Source organism: Berghia stephanieae, chromosome 8 (assembly GCF_034508935.2).
Source record: "Berghia stephanieae isolate SIO BIC M18660-M18661 chromosome 8, UCSD_Bste_1.3, whole genome shotgun sequence".
In the NCBI taxonomy this organism is placed as follows: Eukaryota; Metazoa; Mollusca; class Gastropoda; order Nudibranchia; family Aeolidiidae; genus Berghia; species Berghia stephanieae.
Genome location: NC_088367.1, coordinates 20,727,854 through 20,747,168, shown reverse-complemented (window position 1 = coordinate 20,747,168; position 19,315 = coordinate 20,727,854). Strand labels below are relative to the sequence as shown.

Sequence of the window (19,315 nt, the reverse complement as noted above, 5' to 3'; positions counted from 1 at the left end):
ATTGACACAATGTCAATTGCAAAGCTGGTGTTGCCAATGAAATGTCACTCAATGTGAAATGCGTTGTCTTCTATTTTATTTCTGTGATTATCATTTTGTCCTAAAATGTAGGCAGTTGTGTTGGTGTTATTTCTTTTGCTCTACAATATTCAAATTACAAATTAATATCATCAAGGCATGGAGCTAAAATGTAAAGAGGTCACACATGTCAAACATGACAGTATACAAATTACAAAATGGCCTGGTTTGATGATATATGGTAAACGTTTATATGATTTATGTAAACAAGAATCCACTCTAAACAAAAAAGTTTTGAAGTTTGTAAACTCTGTATAAACGTCCCAGGGAAAATATTAAAGCTCGAGCTACTTTATAGGCTCGAAGACGCGCTGTGAAAAAAGTCTTTGCAACTGCATCATATCAAACATATAGATAAATGGACAAACCCTCAGTGAATTTCAGTACAATAGATTTTAAAAAAATTTTGGATGTAAAATAAGTAATGGATATGAAATGTTTGCCTCTTTTTACAGGAATTACGTTATTCATTGCGTTCCTTGGATCGTTTCGCTCCATGGATTCGACACATCTTTATTGTAACCAATGGCCAAATTCCATACTGGTTAAATATGGACAACCCCAGATTAACTGTTGTCACACATAAGGTGAGGAATTCTTCCATCATAGAGTTTTCATTGTAAAAGAGAAAAAAGAAGTATCTTTCTTACTGCCCGATTACATTTTTCACATTTTTTGTGTGTGTGGTGTTTTGGCTTGCAACAAAAGCAAGCATTATTGAGTGTGGTCAAGGACCAGATAATAAATCTCAAAACTCTGGTCCAGTTGTTGTGTCCTTTAATGCATAAACGCCAGTCATCTCAGGTGTGAATGAGTACTTTGCTTTAAGCATTGAGACATTCAACATGAAATGGAAATTTGTTCCATTCGCCTGCTGCATGAATAAATGAAGCTTTGTGAGTTGTATTGTGCATGGTGAACCCATCATTTATTTTATACATTTAATCTCGATTAAGTGGCATCCCAATTAATGGTGGATCTTATGAGTTCTCAAAACTTTGTCATAAAGAAAGGAAAGTTTTATAATTGGTTAACATACCATTAAATGCTTCCTTTGAATATGAATCTTTCATTGAGAGGCATGAACGTTTAAATTCCCTCACAGCCAAAGCAAACATACGTCTGAAAAAGAAACAGAGTGCAGTTTAGTTTGATTTTTTAATTGGTCCAGAGCGACTTATTTTCAGGTCTGATAACCCAATTCATTATGGGCTCATTGTTGTAATGGAAGTCTTAAAAAAATGATGCAAAATATTGTCCATTACTTTCAATGTTAAACTAGGTCCATAATGGGTTCGGATGTCTGACCTGAGTATATATGTACACATCAGTCCAGAGTATAGCCATCAGCATGTGTCTGCTGTGTGAATCAGTTGGCGTTCCAGTTTATGAGGAATTATCATAATGTCTTGACATCTTGAAATGTGGAATTTAACCTTTTTTAACTCTTTTTTAGTGCAATATGCATTGTATGTACTCAACAGGCTTTACAAGGGGACCCAAGTGAGCAGCAACTCTTATTATGTAGGAGGAGACATTGCACCCCTAAAGCGTTATTTCAATATTTTTTAAAGATACTCATTTTATACCTGAGTAAGATGTGAGTGAGGAGTTTTGTTTTTTGTCCAAGGACTCAACTCTGCGCCAACCACATCAGGACTTAAATCAGGAACCTACAGATCCAAAGGAGAATGTCATACATACCCCAAGACCACAAAGCCGCACTGTAACATTGTGCAAAGCAGTGTTTTTAAAATTCACATGTGTCATAAAATTGTGAACAACGTTCTAGATATGGAATACTGATCAATTTAACTAGTAGGCAATCACCGACGATAGCTTATGTCATTAATTTTCTGAAGTTATATTGCTGACCAACATTTGTTTTGTTTTTATCAACAGGAAATCTTCCCAAATGCCAGTCACCTACCAACCTTTAGTTCTCCAGCCATTGAGGCCAATCTCCATCGTATCCCAGGTCTTTCTGATAAGTTCCTGTATCTAAATGATGATGTGATGTTTGGGGCACCTGTTTGGCCTGATGATTTCTTTTCTTATTCGTCAGGGCATAAGGTATAATGTCATTTAATTATAGAGTTCAAAACCAAAGTGATATAAAAGCTAACTTGTTTTTAAATATAGACTGATCCTCCGCTCCTCTAAACGGAGTTTAAGAAAAAGAAGTCTGAAGCTGTGGACCATATTTTTTATTCCACAAAATTAATTATAACAGCTTCAAAATGGAAATAAATGGATAACAAGGAATATTTTTACTTCAATTCCCTCTTCAATCAAGAGTTTAAAGGTTAACATCATTACCAGAGTATCTTTCCAAAGTGGAGGAATGAGATGAAACGATATAAAAAAAGTGTAATCATTTTAATTGCTTGCTTTTTTTAATGTGCATTTTAGCATCTTTTTACTCCCCTTGTAAAAAGGTTTATAATATTTCCAAGTCTGAAACTGACTATTGATGTTAATCTTTATATTGTTGATTGAAAACGGAATTGAGGCAAAAGCATTCCCAAGTCTTGAAAGGAGTTTAGGATTGAAATGTCAATGTTCTTTTCTTCCTGATAAACCATCTCTATTGGTTCTGATTCAAATTATTACATCCAAAAACTGACAAGCTGCTACAGTTCCGTTTTAGCTTGCAGATTAAGATCTTTTATTTTCTCTATCAAAACCTTAAAATTTAAAAATTCAACCGTATAACACTATATAATTGTTTAATAACAAAGATGCTGCTTTCGAGAGTAATGAAAAGCATAAACTGAATAACTTTTCACTTTCAAGATTTTAAGATAAAGACATTATAATTATAATACATCCCTGCTTGATAGGTTTACCTGGCGTGGCCAGTCCCCAATTGTAATGACGGTTGTCCATCTACCTGGATCAATGACGGGTATTGTGACAAGGCCTGCAACTCAAGTGAATGTGACTGGGATGGAGGAGACTGTGTTGGTAAGAATGGTCAATATAACTCCATAATGTATCAAAATGCATTTAGCTCCTTGATGTAGGTGTTGAGGGTTGTTTTTTACATCTCCATTTGAAATCAATTTCCAGACAGTTCGATCAATGTGTATTCTTCACCCAATAGTTGTTTTTTTCTTTGTGAAACAGAAGAAGTGGATTGAATGCCAATGTCAATTATCCCTATTCTGACCTTGTATAGAATACCTCTAGCAATTTCCAAGGAAATAAAAGGAAACAAAAAATTATGCGAGGTGTCCAGGCAAGTTGGATAAGTCAGTTTTTGGTTGGATGGCCACTGGTTGGTCGGATAAGTCAGATTTTGGTCGGATAATGGATCTGTAAGTCGGATAAATCAAAATTTGGTCAGAAAACTTGACGCAGATCGGCAGTTACAAATATCAGATCAGAGCAAATATCAGGTTCTATATCAGTCCTTAAGCCTGTTAACATTGAAAATGCTCTCTTTAAAACAATTAATTGTGAGTAAAACTCCAACTATCATACTAGCCATTCCTATAACACGAAACACTCAACAGATATTGGTACCTCTATCTATGAGTCTGTTCTGTTTAGTGACACGTGCATTATTGCAGGGATAAGGGAGGAAGGGAGTCAGCATGTTAAGATGAAACAAACGATGATGTTGTACTTGGGAGTGTCACGAGAACGCTGGTGCTTGTCATGCAGGTGTTTTTAACCCCTTCACAGTGATGCCGACTTTTTTGTTTCATCTATATTATTTTTAATGGAGAATAAATAGTTTTTACCAAGAGAGCAGTAAGAAAAAAATATCGCGACTCAGACTTAAATTATATATAATTGCAGTTACTTGTCTTTTGATAAAAACGGTGATCTGGTGTTGGGTCAAAGTAAGATCGAATTCCACCTTTAAAGGGCACATTGTTTATGTTTTACTCTTTTTTTAAAATTCTTTTTTCTTTCTTTTTTTTTTTTTCTTCTATGTTCAACTGAGTATTGCTGATTACCGTTTCTTTTCATATGATTGGCAATGGAGGTAGGAATGTCACAGGATGCTGGATGGTGTTTGTCTAGTTCAATTAATCCTTTACCAGTGACACTGCTTTTTTATTTTCAATTAATAGTTTCCCTTTATATTATTTTTAATTCAGAATAAATCGTTTCCACCATGAGATCAATACAAATATTGCGACTCGGGCTTCAATCAAACTATAATTGCATTGCCGTTACTGTCTTTTGATGAAAACGGTTAGATCAAAGTGAGATTGAAACTTGCCTTTGAAAGGTTAAGTTGTTGGGAGTTTTTTGTTTTTTTTTCAAATACAGCTTTGCTGGGTGGTTTTTTTTTAGTTTGTTTGTTTTTATTACTGTCTGGCTAAGCAGATTGCTGTAGACACATGTACACATGCACACACAGCACAAGACATCTAGGTCTCGTTTGTGCCATGGCAGCAATCCAGATCAAGAGACATTCCAATAAAAGAGAGCAATTCAGCTTTACCATTCACCATTCAAAGGATTGATAGGTACTTTAATAAAAATGGACAACTTGACCAATGTCCAGATTAGAAGAAAATAATCAATCTGAAATTGATATTGTCTCATCGCAATGCAGATGTGGAAAGCTGAATTTTGGTCAACAAGAAGATCACCTTGAAACCTTGTTGAAGAGTCATTGATAGCAAGACACTTTACTTGCCAATTCATTAATGGAGAGAAACGGTGACGTCCCCTGACCTGCTGAAGTCATGCAGCAAAGAATGGATAGGGTAATTCTAATGCCCTGAAAGAGAAGAAAGAGAGCAAGGATATTCTGGAAAAAGAGGCCACCAGAAAAAGAAAATAATAGGATGAAGTGATGCAGCTAAAGACCAAAAAGAAAGATACTTCAAAATGACATAGATAATCTGATCAAAACTGCAGCTGACTTTGTTGAAAAAGCAGAAAAGTCATCCTCAACGATGTAACATGATCTTTTGGTCAGGAACAATGCACAAAGGGAAGGCTGAAAATGTAGAAATAAGGATATTCTTGCTTCAGAAATAGCAGGGAAAGAAAAGTTGTTAAACTAGAAGCATAGTCTGCCATTATGTATATAAGTTAATAGAATCTAAAAACTGATTGTGTAAATAGAATAGAATATGTTAGTGTGTGTATTTGTATAATGTAGTGAAGGTGGACCCAATATATTTCTTGGTATGAGTAACCAAAACTTTACATAGTCAGTTTCGAGCCATGATGTCCTGAATTGTCCTTGCTTTTGAATTCCCTCAAATGGTAAGATTGATAGTATTATAAGTAAATGTATGGAAATTTACTATTTCATGTCATTTTGTAATGTCCGATTGCGAAAAATTGTGGTAGGATTTTTGCGTGGGCTGGTAATGTCTCTGATACTTGGACACCTTGTTATGTCTGATACAGAAATATAATATAAAAATACAGAATCTGAAACATCACAGTCGCATTAGTTTTGTAAGTAGTATAAAGCATAATGAAAGAATACGGATATGTCGGCTAACAGTTGCAAACACATTACCATGTGAGGTATACTACTAGGCTACTGTATTATAATGATATTAGCACCTCACAAAGGCTATTGACCCACCCATTGATACATGGTGGCAAGAATTAGTGCTTGCAATGTAGAATAATAAAATATAAGTATAAGTGAACATCCTAGCAACATTTTTTAAGTCCACAGTGCAGTTAATAGCAAAGCTGATCTCACCTTTTTTGTAAATGATGGAGAGTTTACATGTTACATTTGTTTGGATCTTTGAAAGATTTTATTTTTTTATTTTTTAAAATATTTTTTTGTGTGCTAACCTCTCTCCTTACTGGGCCTAATAATGTCTTGTGGAAAAATGTTTTGAGATAGACCAGTATCCTATTTAGTGGGTTGCTACCAATTATTATTGTCACTGTAATTCTATAGAAAGTGAAATTAACCCTGACATCATGAGCATGCCACTGCCTACAGATGAGTATTCTTTCGAAATTGACTCAAATAGTCTATAAATTTATTAATTTAACTACAAACACATTGTTGAGGCCAGAGTTTTGCGATCTTAGTCATCTTTCCTGTCGATGACCATGCTCAATGTTGCTCAATTTACTTTGTATTTGTATTGCTGAGCCACTGACGCCACACATCTTATTTTCTTTTTTAAATTGCAGGTGACAAAGGGAGACATGTTCAGTATGGAGCAGGTTTTCATGGAGTCCAAGGAGACTACCATCTAGAAAATGGTGAGATTTTTGTTTTTTTTATAAAAAATGTGTTCATTCATAGACCTGCCACTTGTATAGATTTAATTGGTGTGGCCTTGTGGTCTAGTGGTATGATACTCGTATTCTCTCACTGTACTCAGGTGTAAAATGAGTACCTGGCAGTCAACAGTGTTGTCTCTGTCAAAAAAAAATTGTAATATCGCCTAACAGGCCCCATGTCTCATTCTACATGTTATGTGTTACTGTTGGTCATGGACCCTTTGTAAAGTGCTTTGAGCACCTTTAATCGATATTGTGCTATATAAAAGCTCAGGTTGTTGTTGATATATGACTCGTTGCCAAATAAGCGAAATTAAAGCTATCATTTGCTTATCAATGACCCAAATGGACCTGAAAGAAACTATAATAATAAAGGAAAAGAAATCAAGATTAACAATTACGATACATTTATTACAGAAACTAGGTTACATCTACAACACAAATAGGAACAATCCAGCTCTACTTATCCATTCATCCTGCTTGTCTCTCTCCTTCCATCCACAAATTAAGAACACCATGGCACATCATATAAATATAAAATAAAATAAAACACAACTGCTGGAGATGATATCGTGTCCAGTCGAGACAATTAAGAAAAAACTCCCTTCGTCTCCTTGTGCATCGCTTTATAATAGCGATGATTTGAACCCCCTGATTGGGAGGTTGAGGTGTTCAGAAAAACAAGCAACCTGAGGAGGGTTCAGTCAACTCCGGACTCTTTCAGGTTTTGTCATAGCAACCAGTGCCAGGGCATAACATTATATATATTTTATATATCATTAAATTGACCAAATTTCACTTATGATAGTACCTGAAATCAATGACGAAATTTGACAAAATTTGGATATTTAGCTTAGATTTAGATTTTAAAAGTTAAATTTTAGATAGATGTGATCAAACTGCTCTGTACCAATTCTAATGTATTTCAAGGTGACAATTCATATAAATAAAAGTGTTCGTGCATTTTCGGTTTACACTGGATTTTCGTTTGTTTTTTTTTTCTCCAAATTTGGATTTTTTATCTAAAATATTCATATTTAAGTTAGATTTTTTGAGTTCCAATTCCTAAAGATAATTACTATGATTTTTTAATCTCATTTTCCAGCCTACTGCCATGGAGGATGTGCAAACAGTTGGTTGGCAGACAAATATTGTGATCAGGTACTTTGTCAAAGATTATAGTTTTGATGGTGATAATGATGATGATGCTGACGATGATGACAATTGATTGGTTTTAAGGGCCATTGGGCTATCTGGCCTTATAAAACAGTTTTGACAAAATTGTTTTGATGCCGTTTTAATAAAATGATATGAGGCACTTTTGTATGAGGATCATCCTTTTTTTTAAACTTAAAAGATTAATATGAAACGCTGACATTGTTTGCTAAATAAAATTCGGCTTGGATATTTATCTAGAAAATGATAGAAAGTGAACATGTTTTCTTAATACTTTACACTTATCTTTATTAAAATGATGATTGTTTATATCATAATACTGATGACAATGACTGTGTTTTGTAAATGTTGTGAAATGTATCAAATATATATTTTTAAAAAAAATGTTTTTTGGGTTTTTTTTTTAAGGCTTTTTCATAGAGATTAGGATGGGTTAGGATTAATGATTGTACCATGTAAAATTTCTTAATTAGTTGAAGATACGCTTTATGGGAAAATATTTAATTAATATGAAAACAAATAATAGATAGAGGGAGCACTCTTTGAATTGACTCTTACGTTAATTTTTTATTCCAATATCTTATTTTAAAATTATTTTTCCTAGTCATGCAACACCTTGGAATGCGGTTTTGATGCTGGTGACTGTGGGGTTGATAGTTACAACAAACTGTACAGTCTTGATTTGGAAACCAAGGCAAAGAATTACAGCTTACCCGAAGGTAATTTTTTTTTTTTCAGATTTAACAAAACTTGATCGCAATATATGTATATAATTTAAAATTTCTCTGTGAAGTCGAGCTTCCTTTGCATCTGAGGCTATTGTTCGCAGGTTGTACTGTAAAAACATTCTTTATACAAAAATATTGTGTTAATGATTTGAAGCACTCCTTGTAATTTGCCTGTGATTTTTATTGGTCCTGCACTATAAAAAGCGATACCATTGTGTTGATCAAGAGGATTTTAGTGGAGAACTTTTGCTGTAAAAATGATTTTTATTCATTACAAGTATTAATTAATGATATAATATTCTCATTTTCTTTTCAGGAGAGACATTGGCCTACTTTAACCTAACAGATGTATTAGGGAATGCTGGGAAGGTTACATCTGCAAAATATGTCTCCAATTCTGCTGTGAGGGCAGCTGCAGTCGCTAACAAATTCAAGGTTTTGACCTTAATCCTTTTTAAGGGCCAAAACAAGACTAATGTTGAATTCGATCTTGTGTATAAAAAGGACAATAGTACTATGAAGGTGAGTGTGTAAAATCTTTGTTTGGGGTTTTATTATAATTCTATTTTAATAGTGATAGTTAGAAAGTGTTGTAATAATGCAAATTTTGTCCTTTAAAAACATTTTTTTTACCAAATATTGTTCCACTGATTATAAAATGTAATGGTAAATATGCAATAAAGAAAAGTCATTATGCTTTTAAATATTCATGTAAAGATTTACAATACCAGTGAGAGTATTTTTTTAAGTTAAAGAATGACAGCTGCAAATCAATGATGAACTTTAAAAAAAAAAAAGATTAATGTCATTACTGCACATGTTTCCTCATGTTCATTTATCCTTCTTCATTTATTTCATATGCTGTACTCTTAGATCAATTTTACAGTGTCTGTGGATACATTGAAGCCCAAAATGTTAGATCAGAAATCAGAGGACATGAACCCTAATGCTACATCGGCTAACAATGGCACAATCACTGTCCACAAGGAGAAAACAGTGGAGGAGCAGCAGGATGAAATGGATGCTACTGCGTTCTCTGCACCTAAAGACAATCTCAGGTATGCAGCGCAGCATTGACTTGGTTTTGAGTTGGTTGATATCGCTTACAGTGCAAAGACAATGTGACGGATTTTAACAAGCACATGAATTTTATTTAAATTTCCATTTCACAAGATGTTGGTGTTAAAATACTGCATCGTTTACTCCTTTTTGGAACCTTTCTACCTCCCAGATTAAGTGGTTTTAATTTTGTTGTTGATATCTTTGTAATTTTTAAATTTTTTTTTTTAAAAGATAGTGTTATTAGCCCTATGACTCTCATTAGACTCTGGGTGAATTGCATCCAAGTAAGGCTAGCTTATTCAGATCAGTCTTTTGCACCATTGATACTCTATGGAGAAGCCTTCAGGTAATATCTCTGCAACAAGGTTTGGACAAGGGACTGTTATACACATACACACATAATATGATAAGCTCACAGTTTTTAAATAAGTGAAATTAAAAAAAATTAATGTCACAATTTCATTGATGAACGACATTGTAATGGTCTCTACCCTGTGAAACGTACTGCGCCTACAATACTATAATTTCTGAGATATCAAGATACTGATTCATAATACTCTTATTATAGTTCACCATTCTAAGATCAGTAATTAGCAGGAATGACCAGTTTGTTGTTCTCTCTATATTTCTCAGGCAAGCAAAAATTATTACCGATAAACCGCCTTTGCCCGAAAAGTCTTTGGACTCTATGGACCTAGAATTTGATGTGCTAGCCTATCATAAACAGCTCAACTTGTCACATGACCTCCAGAATCAACTGACCATTCTGGAGAATGCCAGAGATGATGGTAAGGTTTTTAAAAAATACTTATTGGTTGGTAAACTTTTGGATAGATTTACGTCTAAACTGTTGTGTTTCAAATTAACTTTATTTTGAATAATTGAATGAAAAGCAACAAATTCATACTTTTTAAATTGTTTTTTTGGGGGGAGTTTTGCATAACAGTTTAAGGTATTCTAAATGTTTTTACTGAAAAGAAGTGATCGATGATAAAGTGTGAACCAGCAATGTTTGCTCATTTCGTACATGCTCTGGAAACCAAGATTTGAGTTTCTGCTGGATGCAAGAGGCAATTGCAATTTTCTTTGAGTTTTCATTTTCACTCATAAAAACCAGATATGAAAGTTGCATCGGCACTACACAAAGTGTGCTATGCTGCATATAATCAAAATAATGTACTTTTCTTTTAAAATTTCTCAGAGATTCAAGAATGAACTTGGATTTACAATTACATTCTCATTTATTTGATTGTATAATGTTTCTTTTGTTTTGTTTTATTCTGTTTTGTTTTTCTCCATTTAATCCATTCTATTACTTCCCTTCATGTAAAGAAAGCACCTAAAGACTGTTTATTTATGATAGGGCACTTTGCAATTTATATAATTTATTATTTTGGAGGGTTTTTTTTTTAACAATATAGAAATCTGGAGTTACTTAAACCTATGGTTTGGTTTAATGTGTTCATAGTCCTTTTGAGTCTTTGGATTTATCTTCTTTGCTCATTGATATGATAATTTTATTTTGTGTGCCTATCTTTTCTTCAAATACTTTTGTTTTTCAACCGAACAGGAGATTTAACCCAACTCGGACTCAAAAGGAAGTTGCGTAATGTATTCTTCAATTTCAAACAAGAACTTGCTACTGTGGTACCAAAGTTGAAAGAATTGAAAACTAAAAATGAGAGCCAGGAAGTACAGGGAACTGACAAAAACTTGCAAGGAAAAATAAATCCACTGCAAACGAGTCGTGAGAAAGAAAACCCTGTACAAGATATTGAAACTGCAAAACTAGAAATGAAAAATAAAGAAAAGAGTGATGTTCCAGAATTGGAAAAAGCAAATGATAAAGTGCCTGTCCATCAGTCAAATAGAGATGCCAAAATGAATGATGGAAAGAATAAGATGCAAGTTCAGGGGAACAATGGACATCTTCAGAATGAAAATAATAATGATGATGAGGTTCAAGATTTTAATAATAAAAACAAGAGAATGGATCCACTGCCACTGCATTTGGAAAAAAGTAACAAAAATCTGAAAATGGAACAGAAAATTAATGGTGTGCCAAATTCCAAGGATAATCTAAAAGAAAATCAAAAGATGGTCAAGCCTCTGAATGAAAACAATTTGAAAAACAAGCATCTCAAGAATTTAAATAAAAAGAAACTGGAAAGAAAGGGCAGCAAAAATTCTCCTCAAAATTTGGAAGGAAATGATGTTGGCAGAGATGATGAGAATGTAGATGACTACAAAGTTCATGGCCCTGGCAGAAGGCTCTTATCTTTCCTACCATATTTACCTTCTTCCTTTTGGAAAAACAAGTTTGAAGTTGCTCAAGAAATGAGGGCTCGTCGGATTCGAGAGATGAGAGCTAGAGAGGTGAGTACTAATTTTAAATGAATGTCTTTATGTTTATTTCTATTTTTACTAATTTGCTGTTAAGATTTTAGCCTTTACTTGATTTGCTGTAGTGATATGTATATACTAGCAGAGGTGTCTTGCATAGCTAGGTGTAATTATTTGCAATTATATAATTTTTTTACCAATACATTATTTGATGATTGTTGGTAACGTTGCTACCACTTTTTATTGTAAATTATAAAAAAATATTCATACAAATTATATGCAGTCATCTCTAATTTATACTCAGTTAATTTGTGTTGTTTACAAATGTCAACTATTGATGATTTTTGTTGGGTTTTTTTTTTGTTGTTGTTGTTTATTTTTTTTCACTTTCACCAGCAGTAGAAACATTAAAAGTTGTCAGATCCTGGGAGTTATTGGCTTCAAGAAATGGAAATTGTGATTTTCAATTAATTTTCAGTTTTACAGACATATTTCTCTATTCACGCATATAGTCTTGCTATTGAAGAAAAATGAATATAACAGGTTAATAAAAGGAATTAGATATGTATCAAGAAATGTTTCTAGTTTTAACCTTTCTGGAGCTCCCAACAAATAGAATTGAAACAGTAATACAATACAACAATCTTCAATCTTCAATGGCTTGTATTTTGCAATAGGCCCTACGGGCCCATCACTGCAAATGTTCAGTCACAGTACAGTCCAATCAAAACAGGGAACAGTCACAGATTAACTTGACAAGCTTGTGCATTCATAACTGTTTTGAAAGTTTCCAAGCGTTCAACGTTCGTTATGTCCGGGGGCAGGACATTTAAGTCATTATTCTGTGTTTGTATGTAACTGTTCTTGTAAATGGTTGTATTCATTTTGTTGCACTGTATCTACGTGTAGCATATCTATCTGATTTGATTTTTATGTAGTTTGGGGTGATGATGGGTGCATTTGGGTTGTTGATGGTTTTGTGTAAGGTAACAATACGGGATACCTTGTGCCGGTGCTTCAATGGTTTCCATTCAAGTGACTGGAGGTAGGACATGAACACAAACCGGGTATCTGGATTTGCATCCAGTTGCGAATCTTGAAACTGCTCTCTGTACTTTTTCAATCTTATCTATGTCCTTTTTTGTGTAGGTGTCCCACACAACGCTGGCATATTCTCGTATTGGCCTGATATTATCAGTGATAAGCTATGTGTAGCCTGGGCTTTAATTTTTCATGGGCATTGGTTTATGTTCATTTTGAGAAACCCCAGAATCCTACTTGCCTTTACTGTGATATGTTCTATATGGGTTTGCCACTTTAGTTTCTTCTTGAGATGGACTCAGAGGTATTTTATGGAGTTGACATGTTGTAAGGATGATCATGCATTGTGTAATTGTGAGAATGAGGCTCTCTCTTGTTTGATATTGACATGGCATAGCATTTTGTATCTGACCACGTCTGGGGGGAATTAAGATCTTTCTGGAGTTCATATGCATCTGCGCTACTGTCCTTTAAGAAAGCTATCATCTGCAAACAGTTTAAGCCTTGTTTGTGGAGATAATGTCTTGAAAAATGAGTGTGATAGTCTGAATAACTTCCTTCCAACATCTTGGAATTAGTATCCTCTTTGTCTTGTAATAAACGTTTCAGATGGATGACAATGAGTATTTACAAATGGTCAGCATAGAAAGTGCAGGGGACAGTGTTCATCCACTACGATGGGAGGACAAAGTTGAGGTGAGACAGGACCAAGATATCACCCAGGTAATTTAATGACAGAGAGATATTGGCTCTCAAATAAAAATTGAACAGCTTAACAAATATATAGTAAAAGGATAAAAATGTATTCAGAGGCAATACAGATATCACCATTATGATGCAATATTGGCGCTCAATTTCTTGCTCTCAATTTCTCAGAGATCAAGGATTCAAAATAGATGTTCAGCTGATAATTCTTCACTGGCAAAAAGTTTTGCTTTTAAAAGTATTGTCAGGATTTTTTAAATTTATTTTTTTCAATTGTCATGAATATATAATTGCTTCATTGCCTAAATGATTTGCTCCTTTAGGATTTAAGTCCTTAACATGTTTACTTCCATTGTGATAGGAAAAACTTAGAATTATTTATGTGTATTTTTTTCTTTTTCTCTTTTTATAATGCATTACTTTTTTTTTTACTTAGTTAAAACCTACATAATTTTTTAATATTTTGGATCTTTTTAATTTACACAAGGGACAGATATTCAGTGCAATGGTCTCTATTTATAAGCACAAACAGGCTCTGAGCATGCTCGGTGTGTGAAATAGAATTTTCACTTCATTAATTTACCCCTTTATAAGCATGCTCATCCAAACAGACTGCTCGTTTTTGTAAATAGTTTTTAAAAAAATACAACAAAATAAAAAGAGAGAGAGAAAAGAGAGGAGAGGGGGGGGGGGGGCGGGGGGTACAGAAATTCACTATCACATCTCTTGCATGAAACATACCCTTTCCATTGGTTAACACTTCAGTGGTGAAAAATACAATACAGGACATCAGAGAATCAACAGCAATAATGATTAACAGGTTTGGCAAACTTTTCGAAATGGGATTGTGGGTGGAACTAGAGAAAGGTGGGCACTGCTGTTTATTTCTTCATAAAATCGGATCACTTAGTTATAATGCTGGAACCCAGCAAGTGACTGACAACAGCAGCTGCATGCTGTAAAATTGGCTACCTGGACGGGGATTCCCCTTTTTGAGGGTTAAGACACAAAGTATTGCATTTTCGTGATGTAATATAACACCATATCTAGATGACCACTTACATTACAAAAATATTAACTAATGGAACAGATAGTACTACTTTCACTCGTTATGTTGGTTCTTTTTTCGTTTTATTGTGATTATTCTGATAGGTTTTATAAGCAATTTAAAATCCCTACTATTTTAAAATATTTTTGTTGTTTTGCGGACAATAAAAAATTCAAATCTTTAAAATCAGACGTTGGATTCCGAAACTAATTAATGCTTTGTCCAGTCTTAATATTATTACACACAGTAAAACATTCATTTTCTGATTCAACACATTTTAACTACGTTTTTAATGGTCATAAATGTAATGGGCTGGACATCAAGTATGTTCTCTTCATTTGTATTTTATAATGTATTTAAAAGATATGGAGATAAGTTGATTAAACAATTTAACACACTCCTAAAGAACATATAAAGCAATATATTGTGTGTGTAGGTTTTACTTCACTATTACAAATAGAAACAAAATCATCGTCATTACACCAAACAACAACACCATCACAGTGGCGTAGTAGAGAATACAAACAATGAATATGGTAGAAAAAGGCATCCTCTCTCTCTCTCTCTCTCTCTCTCTCTCTCTCTCTCTCTCTCTCTCTCTCTCTCTCTCTCTCTCTCTCTCTCTCTCTCTCTCTCTCTCTCTCTCTCTCTCTCTCTCTCACACACACACACACACGCACACACACATGCATACATACACACATGCATCCTGCATATATACACACATACAAAAGTAAAAGACAGGCTCAGAGAACTGCATCACATTCACACTACACCTAATTCATATCACTGACAACAACGATATAACATCAACAGTTGGTACATATAGTATTCCACAAAGGCAAGTTTGACTGGGGAAAATAAAAGAGGGGAAGTGGGGGGAGGGGAGAGTACTCAAACATAGCCAAGATAGAGAAAATAATAGTGGCACCTCCTAGGAATTAAGAGATATTCAGACAATATTCACAATGTACAAGTAGTGCAGCTGGTGAATAAAACCTTCCCACATCAATCAACAGAGACATGAATGAAACAAACCCATTCATTTCATATTTCTTAAATCAGTAACAGATGTGTCTTTAAGAACTATTATTGTAGGGCTACTTGCAGAGTATATATATATATATATATATATATATATATATATATATATATATATATATATATATATATATATATATATATATATATAATATTCCTGTACTACAATAAGTATGACTTCTTCACTCCTTTACCATATTCGTGGGAACTTTTAATGATAAGACTGTAGAATCGGTGTAGTAAAGTGTTCTATGGTCAGTGGGAGTCCAGGAAATGATTATGACATTGTTTACATTGTGTAACTGGTCCAAATTCATCACCCACGATAGCCTAGACATCTTATAGACTGCTAGATATTCCCAGTGAAATTTGATACCCCACCCCTACACTTGTTACATATTTGTTGAACTGAATTAACCTTAGTGCAACAGAAAGTAGACAGTTTGTACTATGTACTAGTGTGGATGATAATAAACTGCAACGTCTGATTGTTGTTGTAGGGATTCCAGAAACATTTGATTTAAATGATAAATGTAGTGAAAATGTGAGTCTACTTTGCTGTCTTCCTGAGAGAGAAATATACTGATGATATCTATGATATTTAGTCCACTGTGTGAGGGGGATTTCAATCTATAACATGAGTAATATAGGTTTACATTTAAGATAGTTGTCACTTGGCTATGCCATTATTTATCAGACCAATTAGACTACTCGCTTCACTGACTGCAGGCACGTGCCATACCAGAGCGCAGGTAAAGAGAAGGAGAGTAGTGACCTCTTGACCTAGCATCTCAACTAAGTGATCCGCTGGTAAACCACTGTGTGGGTGACATTGACTTAGGATTAGGAAGGGGAGAGATAGTGTTTTACTAGTTTTAGAGGACAATGATAATTTCCAGAAGAAGAAAAAAAGAGGGAGAGGAGAGGGAGGAGGATGGGGAGAGTGAACCAACAACTACAAAATTTAAAGAAGCAGTAAAACTATTAGACTTTATTTTTTAATTCAATTAGCTAAAATAGTGAAAATGATAAATAGCTTTTATTATATCGCTTTACCCCTTCTAAACAGGCACAAAGCACTTTACATTGATATGCGGGTATCAATTGAAATAAACAAATACATAAAGTAAACACTGGAACAAGTGGATTTTTTAGTTGTGTTTGAAGCGATTAGGATGATCTAAGGGAAACTGATGTGGAAGTTGTGTTTTAAAAGTTTGAAGAGACGAGGATGACCTGGGAATACTGGTGCGGAATTTCAACATTGAGGGGTGGAAAATTTAATTGATAGAGTAGGAACCAGTTCACAGAGATTTCCATAAATGCTTTTATTTTATACAGTCAAATGTTAGACTTGCAATGAATTACAAACTTTTTTATGAATTGTCCCTAACCTATGTTACAATGTTATTTCATCATGCGACAGAGAAATGAATGGTCTAGCCAAAACATAAAGAAGCATCCCTTAAAGAAAAAAAAACGACTTTTTAATTGACTGGTGACAGTTTCAAGCCTGCAACTTAATTTATATCATAGTTTTAGAAACTAAGAAGGAAATGATATTGTAACCGTAATTGGGCCATTGAATAATTGACTTAACACAAAACAACAACAAAAACAACAACAAAAGGAATATATACTTATAAGCATAGTCTGGCAGTAAAAACTCAACTTGATTCCCAAGGGCTATGCTTATTAACAGAGACACCTGTATAAAAATGATTCTACGATACAATATTTATTTTCTAATATTCATTGTATGTAAGTAATTATTCCCCATTATATGTTGTTATTTTTTTTTTCCAGGAGGAGAGGGATAAAAAGGATAAGGTGAACAGCGCTTACATCGTTGATGGTTGGCAAGGGAGACAACTTCTTGATGCCTTTGGAGATTCTTTGCGGCATGTAAACCGATTGTATAACAAGGAGTTTGGCTTTACTGCAAGAAAAGCATTGGCACACATGCCTCATATGATTGACAAGAACATTATGTATGAGATGCAAGAGAGGTTAGAGAGCATACTCTTTAATTTTTGTATAGATATTTTTTTAAATAATGTAGGAAAAAGAATGAAAGTCTTGCGGGAGATTTTTCTTCAGGCTTTATCTCGAGAAAGCATCAAGATAATCAATATAGATTTCAGTTGCAAAAAACAGTTCATCATTTCAGCAGGCCCAAATTGTCACAGGTTAACAGAAAATTGTTCATTTAGTCCTCTATTTAATCTATATTTAGATAGCTCACTCATTCTGCAAATTCAAACACCCATTTTTAAAGTCATTTTCTATATACTTTTACTTAAAAAGCCTTCTTATATATATATATACAACACAAATAATTCTAAATTCTCCACAATAACACAGTCACAGTTAATTTAATAATGATATAATCCAGTAAATTGTTCGGAAGAACTCGATGAAATTGGATAATTAATCCGATGAAATTGAAAGTCGTTGTTGATCAATACATATATATTAATTAATTTATTAATATTAGTAGTACTAATATCCCCTCCTACCCCCCCTCTCAAACTATAAAAAAATGATAAAGTGAAGAAGGGGCTTTGGATAAACATATAAAAAGAGATAGAAAAAGTTGCATGAAATGCAGTATTTGAAAATGATAAAATGAGATAAGCGTGTTTTTGTTTTGTTTTGTTTTTTAAAAAGGCCTTCAGCGAAAATAGAGACACAGACGTCTTGGTCAATTGGATCCAAGTCTCCCACCTCTACCATACTTTTCAATGTCGTCTTATCATTTGATAATCTCTCTACCCATCTTTCTAGATTTCATGATGAATGGGAAGCCACTTCCTCCCACAAAATTCGCCATCCAAAAGACATGCAGTTTGCTTTTGCCTACTTCTACTACGTCATGGGTGTCACCGAGCCAGTCTCGCCATCTTGGGTCTTTGATGACCTAGACACAGACAAGTCAGGGTATAATTTTTAAACTATCCATAAAGGCCTGAATGTATATTTTTTGCTTTTTTGTTGTTGTTGTTTTTTGTTGTTTTTTTTGATAATAATTTGTGCTCAGTAGCTATCTTTTACATCACATCACATATTTGAGGAAGAAAATCTTTATAGTGGGTTAGATTAGTGGTCAGTTAAATGTGATCAATTATCACATTATTATTATTATTATTATTATTATTATTATTATTATTATAATTATTATTATTATTATTATTATTATTATTATTATTATTATTATTATAATTATTATTATTATTATTATTATTATTATTATTATTATTATTATTATTATTATTATTATTATTATTATTATTATTATTATTATTATTATTATTATTATTGTTGTTGTTGTTGTTGTTGTTGTTGTTATTATTATTATGATTACCAGCATCATAATAGATCAGTTATGCTATTTTTAGTAAGTAAATATCTTTTATGCTTATCTGCTCTTATTTCATTTTTATTTCCATCCAGAATTTTGTCAGATAGAGAATTGCGAACTTTGGCAACCAAGCTTTATGAATTACCTCTTTATCTTGAGGTAAGAATGTTTTCAATACAATTAAACAAGGAAAACGCGCTTCTGGGTTTAAATTTGTAAACAAATTTGAAAACTTTTATTTCAGTTGAAAAAAAATCAGATCAGCCTCCTCCAATTTGTATATTGCAACCATATTTTGTGTATATGTTTAGTTGTCCTTCAGAGCCATTAGGCTCATGGAGTTAACCCAGTTTCTCTAGCATGAAAAGGACAATAGCCATTTCTTGCTACCCTTTTGATAAGACGCAATTCTATCACAATTTAATTTGCATCAGATCTAACCGACCCAGCTACTCAATCACTGCTAGGTGAACAAGGGGGTTGTCAGAAAAAAATCTT

At 33.5% G+C, this 19,315-nt stretch overlaps 1 protein-coding gene across 2 annotated transcripts in view; it reads left to right on the top strand.

Moving 5' to 3' along the window:
• LOC144978336 (N-acetylglucosamine-1-phosphotransferase subunits alpha/beta-like) overlaps window positions 1-19,315 on the top strand; it is a 46,878-nt gene that overhangs the window by 15,875 nt on the left and 11,688 nt on the right. For both annotated transcript variants that reach the window (XM_078924230.1, XM_078924231.1), the window contains exons 10-23: window positions 534-665; window positions 1,981-2,151; window positions 2,922-3,045; window positions 6,220-6,291; window positions 7,418-7,473; window positions 8,093-8,207; window positions 8,533-8,738; window positions 9,090-9,274; window positions 9,912-10,066; window positions 10,849-11,654; window positions 13,272-13,385; window positions 17,263-17,465; window positions 18,244-18,396; window positions 18,910-18,976. In XM_078924230.1, the coding sequence (XP_078780356.1) occupies window positions 534-665; window positions 1,981-2,151; window positions 2,922-3,045; window positions 6,220-6,291; window positions 7,418-7,473; window positions 8,093-8,207; window positions 8,533-8,738; window positions 9,090-9,274; window positions 9,912-10,066; window positions 10,849-11,654; window positions 13,272-13,385; window positions 17,263-17,465; window positions 18,244-18,396; window positions 18,910-18,976 (2,559 nt within the window). The remainder of the gene's footprint in view (window positions 1-533; window positions 666-1,980; window positions 2,152-2,921; window positions 3,046-6,219; window positions 6,292-7,417; window positions 7,474-8,092; window positions 8,208-8,532; window positions 8,739-9,089; window positions 9,275-9,911; window positions 10,067-10,848; window positions 11,655-13,271; window positions 13,386-17,262; window positions 17,466-18,243; window positions 18,397-18,909; window positions 18,977-19,315) is intronic.